Source organism: Patella vulgata, chromosome 5 (assembly GCF_932274485.2).
Source record: "Patella vulgata chromosome 5, xgPatVulg1.2, whole genome shotgun sequence".
Classification (NCBI taxonomy): Eukaryota; Metazoa; Mollusca; class Gastropoda; family Patellidae; genus Patella; species Patella vulgata.
Genome location: NC_065883.2, coordinates 33,543,029 through 33,558,608, shown reverse-complemented (window position 1 = coordinate 33,558,608; position 15,580 = coordinate 33,543,029). Strand labels below are relative to the sequence as shown.

The window sequence follows — 15,580 nt, the reverse complement described above, 5'->3', positions numbered from 1 at the left end:
GCGAATCAAAGTTTAAATCGCCTTTTATTATATCGGGTAGAACTTTTGGGAACGGGGGATCACGTGGCTAAGTGGGTAAGACTGGAGGTCGGGTGTTCGATCCCTGCATTGGCCGAGAAAGTGCATCCAGATTTTCCGGCGTATTCTCCCTTGTCAGTGATGCAGGACGGAGGGGCTGACAAGGTAAGCTGTCTAGTCGTTCGGATGGGACGAAAAACCGAGGTCCCGTGTACACATTGGCGTGCACGTAAAAGATCCCTTGGCAGTTGGAATTCGATATAAGAGTAGGCCGTAGTGCCGCTGTCCGGGCAAAATTTCCCTCATAGCACACTGTATGGCGTATGCCCGTCTTCATTAGCCCAGGTTAGGAGCAGAACAGTAGGACGTTAAACCTCATTTCATTTCATTTCTTTTGGGAACGGTACGGTAGGCTACGCCCCTGGCAATGCATATATAAAACAGATCGGACGTTCATTTTACAAGGGCACTAACTTATCATAAATCGCCTTAATTATCTTCGTATTTATGTCAAGGTCGGACCTGATTAAGATCGTTAGAGGCCTTAATCACCGAAAAGAGCATGCCCCCACCCACCCTATGTAATTTAAAATAAAGAAAAGACACTAAACCATAAAATACGTTTTATCTTTGCCTTGGAAATAAACAAAACATATATGTATGCTGAAATTGTTTTTTTTTTATATAGAAATTTTATACAAAATCATAGATCATTTCATTCAACTGGAGATTAACGAAATTATTATTATCAATATAACTGCTGTATATGTTTGCAAATATGTTATTTTTTGTAATTTACTGCGTGTGGGTGCGGGGGGGGGGGGGCTGTGTGTGGTACCTGGTTCAGTCGCAACATTTGGTAAATCCAGCAGTGGGGAAAAAACATCAGGATTTTTCAAGACCGGTTCCCATTTATCAGAGATATCGTCCGTGGGGCGGACACTCTGCCTTATACAATTCATTATAGGAATATGGCGGTATGTAAAATACTGTAAATTAAAGCCTAAGTTTCAAGGGTGGTAACTCCAGTAAAGCCCGTTTAAGTAGTGAAACTAATATATTATATATAAACATTTCTCATTCAGCTAAATGGCAGGTCAGATCAATGTAGACTTTACTCACGTTTTTGCAGTGACAATGTTCACAACACAAAAACGAAACGAAGTAACAGTCTAATTAAAATTATGGTACAAAAGGAGAGATTATCACATGAGATTCCACATAATCTATCTTTGCCAATGCTGGTTCAACAGTGTTTGTGGGATTCCAAATAGTTCACACACAAACAACATTTTTCCGCACGAAGCTAAACTGAATGATGGATAATTGTGTGCTGGTTCTTTAATCTAATTCACAGTCAATGTGCAGCTGTTTTATACAGCGTATCTTTAACGAAAAGATGCTGTTCATTTTCCGGGATCATAAGGGTTAAAATCATCTGGTTTCATAGAAGCCAATGTATGGTTAACCACTCTGTGATGAGCTTCATCAGCTCTTATAACTAATATAACATCTTTCATTGTGGCATCTTTCTGCAATACAAGATGACGTAAAATATAAAGAAATAAAGCAAAAAGGTGAAATAATGGGTTTACCGGTAATTTCTTAATCCCAACACAAAGGTTCAGTAACCACCAAAGCCTTTTTCATTATTCCTTTGTAGTTCCTGATTTAACCAAGACAATATTGCAACTTTAACACCCATATCGAGAAATTGCGTTCTATTGTTATATTTTATTACATTTACTCACTGTGTTTTTCATGCGCGACATATATCGTGATTATTTGGTATACTGTGGACCTTCACTGGCCAGCACAGTTTGCTCGCCAACCAATCAGCAGTTAAAGGGTTCATTGGGGGAGTTCAATTCACCATGGCATAGGACATGCTTTAACCCAAGAACAAAATAAAAATTCTATTCCACTATGGTACGTTACGATTACCGCCAGTGAACATATTCAAGATGTGAACTCAGGACTTTAAAAAAAAAACCCATTCATACTCATGGACAAACCTAACGTATATTTCAATAAATTTGGTTTTGGATGGGCGGAAAGCGATAGGACAGTACATGAGAATTATGTATATTGTTCGAGAGGAGACTTCTAATGGGAGTCAATGAGCTGAACGATACTTCAATGATACGTTTTACATTTACATGCTATTCTTTGAAAGTATAATTAAAACTTAATCAAATCACCCGTGTACTGGCTGTGGATCATTAAACAAGCATCGGCAGACAGCAAATAAAATACGTGTATTAATTGCAGTAATTATAAAACTTACTGGTAAACTCCAATAACGTATAGCTAAATCTGTCGCCGGTCGTTTTTTCCAATGTTGCATCGGTCCATGTTCAATATCCTGTAATTAATAGACGTCGAGATTATTGTATATTGAAGAGAGAAAATAACCTGAAGGATTTGTTCAATAGGATGAAGATATTCAAAATGCACTGATTATTTTGGTAATATTGAGCCAAACAATCGCTTCGTTTCGCCGCGTTGTTTATACAAGTTGATGCCACTGATTGCATGAGTTCGATCCCGGGTTCGTAGTGACTGGGGTAGGGTCGCCGGCTTAATCCCGTGGATTTTTACTGTGGTCTCCCTTTCAATGATCCTCGATAACATATTATGTTAGTCCCGAGAAATGACCCGATTAGTATCGAATAGACTTCCAAACTCTTTTCTCTATATATACCTATATAAAACACATATACTACAACAATTAAACTGAATATTAATAGTATAATATATATTTACCTCTAAACATTTAGTATATGTTTTAACAGCTTCTTCTTCTAAATAACCAACAAATCTATGACAGAATTTGGGGCTGACAATATAGGCTCCAGTAAACAACGTCACAAATATACCTACATTAAAAAGAAAAGTACATAAAATTATATAACTTAGCAATACAATACGTAGATAGCGGCATGGGATGGTCGATTTGCCTAATAAAGATGTTTTTCTCGCGAACACGTCTATGGTTCCAATTGCATAAATCTACATGCATTGTGGCTGAATTTGAGCCAAGTTGAAAGTGGCCATTGACTCTCGTCCACGGCCGGTGACCAATCTTTAAGGAAGCTATGAGGACCTTTAACTGATATTACTTACATTGAATCTGAAGAGTTAACAAAGAAATATGCCTCTCACCTTGAGAACCAATAACAGCTAATTTAAAAAATAAAGATGGCTGTTTTAATTCTAGAGCGGTTAACAAATGCATTCTTTCATTTTCAGCTTCCTCTACATGAATAAGACAAAAAAAGATTAAAACAATCTGAACAAATTAGGATGTTTGATGTGGTGGGTTGATTTGTTACCCGGTCAGTTTTTTATTTAGTGCATGCAAGGTAACGTGCCAAATAAGGCAGCTATAGTCAATCCGCAAAATCGGGTAGACCATATATTGATAAAAGTGGGTTTAGAATATAGTCAATCTTATTAGTGAGGCATCCAGATCACACACAGAGCTGACCGTTTGTGTGTTCTTTGTGCAAAACTATCGAACCTTATTCCAAAAAGCAACCTGGACAAGAGATAATCAATACTAAACCACAATTTACGACCAATCGTTTTGCTTAAAGTTCGTATTCTAGCGGATGTCGACATAAACATTTGTGTGAATTGAAATTCCACGTAACATTGTGGGTGGGTGTGCTTTGTGTGCGGGTGTGTGTGGGGGTGGGGGTAACAATATACCATACCTAGTAAAGTATGAATCCATCCATAGTCTCTCTGTAATCGCCTGATTGATTTCATATGTCTAGCCATTGCAGCAACCATACCTGGTACTCCGGCTACTGTTTCCAGAAAACAAATACGACTGAAAAAAATGGTATATTATTACCACAAGATATTATTCCAGTTAAAGATACATTATGGGAGATTAGATAGAGAGCTGGCAGTTCTCACTACAACAGTTAAAAATCTAGATAATGTAAAGGGAATTTGCTGAAAATTTCAGACAAATTAAACCGAGAATTCAGCGATTGAATTTTAAGCCTAGCCTCGATCATCATTACTAAAGTCGGTACGATTATCCATTTTTTTTATTTAATCATCAATGAGCGTTGAGCAGAAGATCAGATTCCAATCCAGTAAAGATTCCAATCCAGTAAAGACCTGTAATAGGCAGATTTAACTCTTGCATAACGTATGTTTAACACTAACTGTTCTATATACTCGTCTTCGAAGTAAAGTATACCCTTTGCCAAATTATGGCTCTACAGTGTTCTTTAAATGGGTAGTACTAGCAGAATTTTGTACTTAAGTTGTATTCTTGACATCTTACTCTGCATTAAAAAAGTGAAAATTACCAATTCCTGATACGGTATTTTAGGATATACATTTAATTTTAATTGATTTTGTCGTGTTTGTAAACACGTGTACAATACATTATGACTTTAGGGCCTGTTTGATAGGACCCCATCCAAATGAAAATATTTGGTGTTTCTCATCTTGGTTGCAGGGTTAGAAATTCTATTTATACGTTATACGGTGTTTGGATTTAAAATTTGACGGAAACGAAAATGTTTCTATCTTAATATAACTCTTTAATGCATTTGCTGAAAATTCAATTGGGGATTGGTCAATAAGAATGGGTCTCCGTTTATTAATTGAAAATGGAACTTTTTTTGTTAACTGTGATCGCCATCAAAATATATATTTAGTCTTTTCAACCGGAAAGTGAATTGGCGGAATTGTAATCGAGTGAGACGGCATTGGTTCCTGTCACCGTTGCGATAAAACAGGGCAAAGTGCTCTTATTCATATAAACTGATAACTCACTTTAACCATTTCTTTTCATTTCGTTCACCGAATACAAAACCAGAACATATATCAAAACCTTTTCTTATACCTTGAACAGAATAATAGGCCATCTGGAAATACAAAAACAAGTAATAACAGTGTGTAGCAATGCAAACAGTTCAACAGTTGGAAGTCTGTTTTTATCAACGTAAACCAACTTAGGAAAAGTCCCACACAACATAATGTACCAAGCAAGTTACTGAGCTAAGACAGGTACATATAATAAAGTTATCTTGGCATATATATATCGTACGTAAAATAGCATAACCTAAACCTTCTCTAAAATATTATAACCTAAACAATAATTATTTAATATGATCGAGATGAGCGGAATATCGATCGGGATTTTTTGATGATACTTCATCAACGTTTGCGTTTATACCCCGTTGAGTTGTGGTGTCGGGTTTGATGTGAACCGAATGGACAGGCAGAATAAACCATACGACAAAATAAGCCAGAATTCAGGTACCTTGTGGCGATTCAAGTCGTGTATATAAGAGATGTAAAATACAAATGGTGTGTGTGATACTTTACCTTATCTACTTTGCCCTCTGGTTGTTTAGAAGTTATTTTTACATTCATCAGCTGCTCTTTTGTCCTACAATATATTTCCATTAACATATTAATATGTTTATTTACAATTTCTTCAATAATACATGAATATAATAACATGCATACAATAAATACCATGAATTTAAAGAGAAATTTCATCAATCACAACACATTAATGCTTATTGAGTTGGCTTAATAAACATATCACAATGGTTCAACTCAAAAGCCCATAAATGACTAATTCAGTGTAATAATTGACTCTACTGTAACCTGTCTTGTTGATACTCACGCTTCAAAAGGAAAGTACATGTAAGTACAGGAAATAGTTAGCATACTTTACATTATGTACACGACATCTGTGCGGCATTTCGGATACAAACTTTTCGGTTGAAACGCATAAGATAAAATTAAGCAATAAACATTATGTCGTGTGGCAACAAGATAGGTTTCCAGGCAAGGAAACATACGCCGAGAAGTTAACAAGGGTAGTCGCAATTTTTTTCTTTTGCCAGTAATCAAAACATTTACAACACATTAAAATCTGAGTACGAGTAACAACTTATTAAGTAATTATCAGAAATCATTCGAATTTATTTGGCTACAAGTTCATCCCTATAATAATGTATAAAAAAACATTTAATATGAAGGCCAATAACTCTGGAAGTAATTAATGGAAACACTTAGTATAAATTTAATCGGATATTTAAATCGTTGAAAATGGATAGGCTTCCTCATCCCACGACCTTAAGGATACCTTCCCGCGTACAAACTGTGTGATTTGATGGTATATGTGGACTAAAACATATTCAAATTAATTAAAGATACATTATAAGATATTAGATAAAGAGCTGGCAGTTCTCACTATAATAGTTAAAAACTAGATAATGTAAAGGGAATTTGCTGAAAATCTCAGTCAAAGTGATTCATCCTGAACCGAGAATTTAGCAATTGAATTTTAGGCCTAGTACGATACAAAACATAGTCTCGATTATCAATTTTTTGATTTAATCATCAATGAGCGTTGAGCAGAAGATCGGATTCCAATCCTGTAAATATCACAGGCTAGCGATGACATCGTGATTATGGTCTGGATAAGTTAGTCTGATTAATAATTTGGATAACATTTCAGGCCTAAAGAAAGACCTGCAAATGGGCAGATTTAGCTCTTGCATAATGTATTAAATCCAAAGGACCTATTTTTACAGAATGTATTTGTCATTACTTACTGTTCATTTACCATGCATATTGAGGCCTAAGTAAATTCTTCGATTACTTTCTGCCAACTTCTTTTTCCACCGTTTAATTTCAAAGCCTGTTATACTTTTACTACACCCCTCAATATTCCAAGAACGGACGAGGACGACCACTATATACGACCACATTGAAATGTGGGCGTATAAAAATGACTTAAAGCTTTTATAACGTCATATAAGCGTTTTCTTCGTTTCTTTCTTTTAAAAGTCGCCCATGGCCTTACGACTTTTACCTCGTATACTGTATTAAGTTTACAAATTTATTTGCAATGCACTTATTAAACGACTACAGTTCTAATTTTATTTTGTTGTTTTGTTTAGGCCAGTTTATCCTCTCTGACAAACATACAGTGTGCTATGAGATAAACTCTGTCCGGAAAGTGGCGCTACGGTATACTCTTATTTCGAATTCCAACTGTCAAGGGTTCTTCCCCGTACACGCCAATCAGTACCCGGGACCTCGGTTTTTAGCCCCATTCGAACAACTATGCGATGTCTTTGCCAGGAATTTGGCCTTCACCACTGACAAGTTGAAACCGCGTCGGAAAATTCCGGAATCGAACCAGAGACCTACTGGTTAGCGAACCAGCGTTTTACCCTGGCATCGAAACACAAATGACAAAGTCAGTTAAAAACGTCATCTCCTGCAAAAGTAAAATAATCATAAGAAATAATTACCATATTGGATGAGGCAGGGTATGTGTGCCCGGTGGTGGTTTTCCAACAATGGATGACGTTTTACTTCTGAAATTAAGGGAATCTAATTATTATAAACTTACAACAGATCATTCACGTAAGGAAACTAGACGGGTTCCAAGTTATGATGACTGCAGAGACAACATCCACGGAAACGTCGAAATCAAACCTACCTCAGTCCCCCCTTTACGGGATTTCGGAGCAAATATAATTTTAGACTAATATAATTCACACTTACTTGAAGTGATCAAGTTGTTTAGGGTCGGGGATTTGATCAAATTTACCATCTTTATATTCTTCATAAGCAGTTTCTATCTCTTTCTTGGTGGATAACTTATTAAAACACAACTTCTGAAAAATTTAAAAATAGAAATTAAAATACGTATTAGTATTCAATTGAATTGTATCAATAATTAACTTTGTTATGTAATTTATCTTTATTAATAGACCAATGTATACATCGTGTTTAAATAATATAAATTAATACAGTTTTTTCGCTGCCTCTCGGTTGAACAGGAACAGGATGAATACACTATTTATTGTGCTCCAAAAATGTTTCTTTTCACGACACAAATCAGACGTTTCTGTCCTTTACTGTGATCGGGCGTGCCCCCCCCCCACCAATCAGTGGTATCGTCGTTAGGATGGTCCGATAAGCTGAGGTCCCAATATGTACACATTGGCGTGCACGTAAAAGAACCCTTGACAGTTGGATTGGAATTTGAAATAAGAGTAGGCCGTGGCGCCGTTATCCCATGGCAACATTTCACTCAAAGCACACTGTGTGGCGTACGCCTGTCTTCATTATCCCAGTCGTAGCAGGAAAGTGGGACGTTAAACAGCATTTCATTCCCTTTCATTTGCTGTGTTCGAAGTTCGATAGTGTTAGACACATGTGCTGACCTTAGAGGGTATCCAAATATAACCTTTCCAGAACTCTATGCGTCAATAGGCCTATAATAAACAATCTCTATCAAGCCGGTCTTTAGCCTAATATAAACACTTAGTTAATTGTCATTGAAAAACACTTACACTTACCGTTACATTAGAATCCAATGTGCCCCAGTTGTTATTGAGAGATGTCCGAGTACTAATAAACCCTTGTTGTAATCTTAGCAAACTTTTCATGATAACAGAAATTTGAATTTCACTATACTGAAATTATACTGTAAAAGTCTGTATGTTTTTCTTGACAGTTAGTGAATGATATCGTTGCAATATATATATATCTCGCACAGCAAATAGTGCGCACGCGTATTGAAGCATTTTCATCACGTACTTGTTACTAAATATAGAATAGTCGGTCCCGTTAAAATTGTGTTATCTGGCAATAATAAACGGTTTTTATCGATTATTCGATTTATTGTCAATTTGTTTTAACGTTTTATTGTAGATATTATCATTCACGTTAATGGTTATTTTGATTAAACGATTGTTTAGTTGATAAATGTAATAGTATTGTATGATGAAATAGGACTGGGATATTTCACTATTATATTAGAATTTACGGGAACAACTGGTAAAAACCGGGTCCTTAAAAATGTACTTTATGAAATCCCGGACAAGAGTTTTGTAAGGAAAGCGTGTTTCCATACAGGTGTCACCATTATAATTTCCGACCATGTGCATAATTTTATTTAACAGTATAATATAGGCCTACACTCATTATGGGTCTTAATGCCCCACCCCGGTTGTACGTGACAATGAGTAAAGTCGCCTGTTCAACCTCGTGGGTTTTCTCCCGGTCTTCCGGTTTCCTACCACTGCTAAAGACCCATACGCACAGGCGAATTATTGAAATAAAATTGAACCATGTGTTATAGTCCCGAAATCACCCAGTTTGTGTCGAGTGGACGTTACCCCCCCCCCCTCTCTCATCTCTCATCTCTCTCTCACACACACACACACACGCTCTTAATGCCCCAAGAGTTTTTCCATAATCCAATAATCGATATTAAATAAAATTATATAAATATTTCATAATAATAATAATACATGCTTTCATATAATACATCCATCTTAAGCATAAAACATACTTTACATGTTCTAGTTGTTCATTATAAAACATAAAGACGTGATGAAATAAAATAAAACTTCAAAACATAGGTGCTTCATAGACTGATCTGGTGTGATTAAAGATCACGCGTTACACAACACACAAATAAACTGTACTCTTCAAAAAAAAGTAGGGGATATTCAGAAACAATACAAAACTGAGGAAATGCACTGCTGTTTTTATTAGAGGTAACCAGTGTAGCCTATGTTAATAACAGGTCAATTGCCTACACCTGAACATAAACAGTTTATATTGGCGACCTATCTGACGGCCTCATTTCACTCGCAAAGAGATACACCGTCAAAAGTGAAAATGGACGTTTTTGATTTTTCTCTTAATAATGAGTAATTGCTCTACCAATCCTCAGACATTCAGCAATTCGTCGTGGCATGCTCCTAATCAACCGTCCAATCACGATTTGGGGCAATCTGACCCACTCCTCTTGCAGTGCCACGGCCAATTCTTGCAGTGTTGTCGGTTGACGAACACGTCTCCCGATCAAATTAAACGTAACACACTAAAGCAAAGATACGCTAAACAGTAAATCTTATGCAAGAACCGATAGGAAAGCATGGATAGATAAACCAGCACGCGGCAGTTTTCATCAACCATTCCTTGAAGTGTCAAATTTGACAATGAACCCCTCCCACGTGTATGGCGCAATTGTGGGTCGAACGTGCAGCTCAGTGGTTCTGTTGGGCCAATAAGTTCTTCATCTGTGAACATACTCTCAAAGCATGCCAAGTGTCCATGACTATTTACATATCACAACCTGCATAGGTATTTGCATTTCAATATCCCCTACTTTTTTTGAAGAGTATATAAAACAATACACCAATCTAATGTAAGACACCAATGTTAGATACAAAACCCTAGCTGTGGCTATAGACTGAGAATCTATCATTTATTTATTTAATTACTGTAGTATAGGCCTACAAGCTATGTATAAAATACGAACAGTCACACAGCACACATGCACATATTGCGACAGGCGATCTCACACTACTAATGGTGTCGCTTTGACAAGCTATCTATATCCCATCCTCTTTCACAAGTCTTGAATTCCTTTTTCTTTGAAACATTAACACAGGTGTTGACTGCAAATTTATCAAACACGAAACACTGTGATGAAGATGGGAGTGTCGATACTCTATTTAGTGATTGTAAAAGCGGTTTTACCGAGGTATTGCCGAGCAGTTTTTATGGGTAACTTCGTGTTTGAACAAATAAAATGAAATGAAATGGAGTTTAATAAAATACCAACCACAAGCTTCAGGTAGACATCAATAACGCTTGTGTTTCATGACAGTAGACAAATCCATATTTTTTGATAATATCGACAAAACTTGATTTTGCACTAAAATAGCTATGGAAAATTGTTACAGGCAGTGACGTTAAAACCATATAGGTTGGAAAAGGGGTTGTTCTTTTCTACCCACGCGCGAAGTTAGCCTTCTAAAAGCCCAAGGTACCATGTTTTTGCTCTTGCAGATTATTGGTATTCCTAATCAACGATGTTTTGGGAAGATCACCAAACAGTATAGTCATGTTATTAAAACACGTTTACTTCACGGGACTACTGTATGTGTAAGTAATCATTCAATCATAGACCCAGTCGACGGAAAGTGGTGTTTTTGCCGTAGACTAGACCCAAACAGTGAAACACTAGGCTATAGTATTAATAGTATCATTATCAATCCTGTCTCGGTGAATATTATTATATATTTTCATATCTTTACCCACATATTATGTGGTTGTGTTGTTAGCAAGTAAATATCTGTGCCAAATATTATCCAGGTGATAAATAGTAACCAGTTCATGTGGAGTTTAAGACAGGGTGTTTTGTTTCGTTTCGTTTTATTTCGATTCATGAATATTATGCAGTAACTATATGGCATTCTGATTACCTCGTTTTTCTTGTCGAAACCGTCGTCGCTCATTGCCCTGGCATGACTCACCACTTGAATGATTTTCTTGTAAAAGCGACAATTATAGACTCTATAAATATGTCAACTTCTTTTTAAGCGTATGTGTGTTAGGATACCCATTGCCTAATTTTATTGAATTGGAGTCGTCTTCATTATATTTAATAATGTTCACGAGTTTGTATAAAATGCGATCTATCCTGAAGGGCAGATCCGTTTTTACAACTAAACGGAATTAGCCTAATCTGTGATACCTACAAATTATTTTTATCTCATAATTTTATTGCCTTTTAAAGGAAAAAGAATTCAAGCTACAATCCAGACCGCCTACCGACAGAACGAGGGATTTTATAGGTCCGCCAGATACTGCCTCAAACCTGAGACCGATTATTTTCCGAAGCTCAAAAGTGTCACCTGTTGAAAAAAGGTACCATGAAAAATACGAAAACGTCATGAAGTGGAATCAAGACTTTTGGGCTAATCATAATAAGAAGTTCACAAAGGTATTTTTCAAAAATTAATATTCATACCAGACTGCTTCTTCAACAGAAAAAAATCCTTTACTGTTAAAAACATACATTATGCAAGAGCTAAATCTGTCTGTTGCGGGTTATTCTTTGGGCCTGAAATGTTATCTAAATTATTAATTAGACATTAATTAACCTATCCAGACCATAATCAACTCTAGATGGCATCGCTAGCCTGCGATCTTTAATGGATTGTGAGCCGATTTACTGCATAACTTTTCTTCACGATTTAACGGTTAAATGGATAATCGAGACTATGCTGTTTATCGCACTGACTTAAGTAATGATGGTCGAGGCTAGGTGGAAATTTCTATCGCTTAGTTCTCGGTTCATAGTGGATCAATTTGGATGAAATTTTCAGCAAATTGGCTTTATATTATCTAGTTTTTTAACTATTATAGTGGGAACTGCCAACTCGTTATCGAATCTCCAATAATGTATCTTTAATGGTTCTGGATTCGACTTTTTGGGAACTTAAAACACTGGGGCCGGGAGGTTATTGCCGCCCACCAGTTCAGCATAGATGAATATAAACATAATACTTAAACATACATTATGCAATTGCAGGTCTTTCTTTATGCTTGAAATGTTATCTAAATTATTAATTAGACATTAATTAACTTATCCAGACCATAATCAACTCTCGATGGCATCGCTAGCCTGTGATATTAACTGGATTATGATCCCATTTGCTGCTCGACTTCCATTCCTAATTTAATCATGAAATATGGATGATCGAGACTGTTTTTTATTGTACAGACTTTAGTAGTGATGATCGAGGCTAGGCTGAAATTTCAATCGCTTAATTCTCGGTTCATAGTAGATCAATTTGACTGAAATTTTCAGCAAATTGCCTTTACATTATCCAGTTTTTAACTATTATAGTGAGAACTGTCAGCTCTTTATCATATCTCCCACACTGTATCTTTAATATACTCTATCGACAGCGGTTAGGTGAACTGTTCCGTTGAGATCACCACCCCCCCCCTCGGCCCCCCTTCCCGGCCCCCTCCATCACCCATCCCCAAGCACAATCACCACTACCTTATGACGTCTAATTACATGTCCGTGTATTTCCAAATACCCAATCTCGAGGGCTCTAACAAGTTTTATTAAAATAAGTATGGTTTTCGTTTATTTTTCTCTAGAAGAAAGAAGAGTATATTGAAGAGACACTAAAGTCAAAATCAAAAGCTGAGGGGGGAAATCCGACGCTTACACCTGAAGAAATGTCTGTCTTTTATAAACAATTCTTAGATGACAATTATAGACTTCATACACAGTATAATATGTAAGTACACCATATTTTGTATCGGGTGGGATTTTTTGTCGGATTAATGGTCGTAAAACGTCATAAGGTGTACCCGGGACCATATAAAGATGAGATACAACTTGGTGGATCAGATAATAATGATGAGTGATCTAATGGCCGAAAGGAGCCACTGTGGCTCAGTCGGAGCAGAAAAGTAGGACGTTAAAATCCATTTCATTCGCGGCCGTTGGTCGAGAAATTTCATCGGAATTTTCCGGATTTAGTTCCCCATTCTTCCTGGTGCGGTACGGTGGTACTGTCAGGGGACAGTGTCTAGTCTTTCGGTGGAACGAAAAACCGAGGTCCTGGGCACGTGAAATAACTCTTGACAGACGAAATTCGAAATAGACTGAAGCGGCTCGGTTCGGACAAAATTTTTCTTATAGCACAATGCATATTGACGCATGTCAAGTCTTCATTAGCCCGGATGGAGCAGAGAACTAGGGCGCTAAACTCCATTTCATTTCTAATGGCTCGAATTCAATCGTCTCAATCATAATAGTACTATTTCAGTAGTGCTGATTGTTTTCTTTCAAATGTATTTATGTTTGCGTGGGTATCTTACCGTTTGGTGTTGCATTGTCGTTTGATGCATTGTTAGGATTACCTTGCGCATTCGGTCTCGGTCATCTGTTCCTGTGTTCCTGTTTTAGTATTGCCCTATGTAAACACAGTTTTGGTACTATTCTATGTGAACACAGTTTTAGTACTGCCCTATGTGAAAACAGTTTTGATACTGTCCTGAGTTTTTTCGGTACATTAAATTGTCCCAATCGCAAGTATTGCTAATTTGACACAATCGTTTGTTACTGTTTTGGTATATAGTTCCAACTCTGTGTACATGTAATTTACTTTTTGTTTTTGATAGAGAATGGTACAAGAAAAACATATCTTTACTTTTCCCGGCGTTACACGTAGCAATTAACAGATTCGTTACCAAGTTAAAAGGATGAACTGAACACCAACTGTGATGAACAATATTGTATAGACAACTCCCAGTTTATTCATCGAACTTTAGACATTTTGTTCAAGTGATTTTCACATTAAAGTCAGTGGTTTCTGCGGTGCCTAAAATAAATAGATACACGGTGCTACAAACCAGATAATGTCGAATCATTGCATTATTATTCCAACAAACCTGTGTAGGACTTACAAAAACAAGCAACAATATTAATGGTATTGACAGTACAAGTATTGTGTTTAAGTGGGTACATTTCATATGGGTTAGGTGTGTGTGGTGGCAGATTTCATTAATGATAGAATATTCATTAAAACATTGTCCATTAGTATATTGAATATATATGTTTTGTATATAATAAATATTATTTATAATAATATTGTCAGTAAATCTTGGATAGCAGTCATCGTCCCGACTTGTGATCTAAAAGACGATTTAGAATTATTCAACTCTCCCTCCAATTAGGTTGCTGTGGTGCAGAATCTTTCTTCTTGGATCATTTTACATGTCAATATAGAAAACGAATTACCCGTGTTTATCACAAGAGGCTAGCGAACGTTTGTTGATAGAATATATACATATACGCTAAACCATCCTAGGTACCCTCACTGCTCACAGCTGGGATTTTCAGTAATGCTATTCAGAATAGCCTGAAATTAATCATACACAAATACAATAATAGTTACAAAATAGTTATACAAAACTGGACGAAATTTGGAAAATATGCTATTAGTATTATACCAATTCAACGATGTATTAAAACTGCGTCGCATGCGTCAGTGTATATGCCTTGATATACGTCCAGGTCCATTTTATTGATGATAATTATATGAAAATATAAATGAGTTTCCTTGTAATTTATACAATACGCTTTAAGAGATAGGACACATAAACATCTAATACTTAGAATAAGGCTATTATTTATTTTCTGGAGCTGTCAAGCCAGCAAGAGTGTTATTGTCTCTTTAACGTTATTACTTTCCCGATTCTCAAAAATATATGTTTTATACAAGATCGCCAGTTCGATAATAAGTATATGCAAACATTGCGAAATGCTATGTTTGCGTACGGCTAGGAGATCATAATGCTGTTATCTGTATTTATTTTAATCTTTATAAATGAGATCAATCTGATATGTTAACATGCTGACCTAATCCTTGATAAAATATATAAGGCTGGGCCAGTCAATACACGTCATGTAATTGCCGTCCTAATTATTAATTAAACTGACCCAATTAATTGATTGATTCACAGAACAAACATGCCTTTACAGCTCATTTCAATTTCTTTGAGTCCTTCGACGCATAAGATAGAAACCTTCAGTTGTTAATATTTACAGCCAAGCCAAGAGTTCAAAAATATATATTTACACCAATATTTAAAATACATGCATATTATATTTTACAATCAAATCTGTGCCAATACGGAGAGAAAACATCGGTGTTAATAGTTCAATGAT

General features: G+C 36.2%; 1 protein-coding gene and 1 non-coding gene across 3 annotated transcripts; one reads left to right on the top strand and one right to left on the bottom strand.

Annotated features, from left to right (window-relative positions):
• Positions 1-624: 624 nt before the first annotated feature.
• Positions 625-8,757, bottom strand: LOC126821329 (uncharacterized). 2 transcript variants are annotated; one of them, XM_050549734.2, is made up of 10 exons: positions 8,376-8,757; positions 7,582-7,694; positions 7,326-7,391; positions 5,377-5,440; positions 4,822-4,913; positions 3,738-3,856; positions 3,184-3,276; positions 2,785-2,897; positions 2,306-2,383; positions 625-1,550 (listed from the first exon to the last, which is right to left on the bottom strand). In XM_050549734.2, exons 1-10 carry the CDS (start codon positions 8,469-8,471, stop codon positions 1,425-1,427), a joined length of 960 nt encoding a protein of 319 aa, XP_050405691.1. In that variant the 5' UTR covers positions 8,472-8,757; the 3' UTR covers positions 625-1,424. The 2 variants fall into 2 exon arrangements, with proteins under 2 accessions (XP_050405691.1, XP_050405692.1); XM_050549735.2 differs by having other exon boundaries at positions 8,382-8,751.
• Positions 8,758-10,822: 2,065 nt separating this feature from the next.
• Positions 10,823-13,136, top strand: LOC126821330 (uncharacterized). Its single transcript, XR_008788282.1, has 3 exons — positions 10,823-10,986; positions 11,621-11,827; positions 13,000-13,136. It is a non-coding gene; the product is annotated as an uncharacterized LOC126821330 (transcript).
• The last annotated feature ends 2,444 nt before the right edge of the window (positions 13,137-15,580 follow it).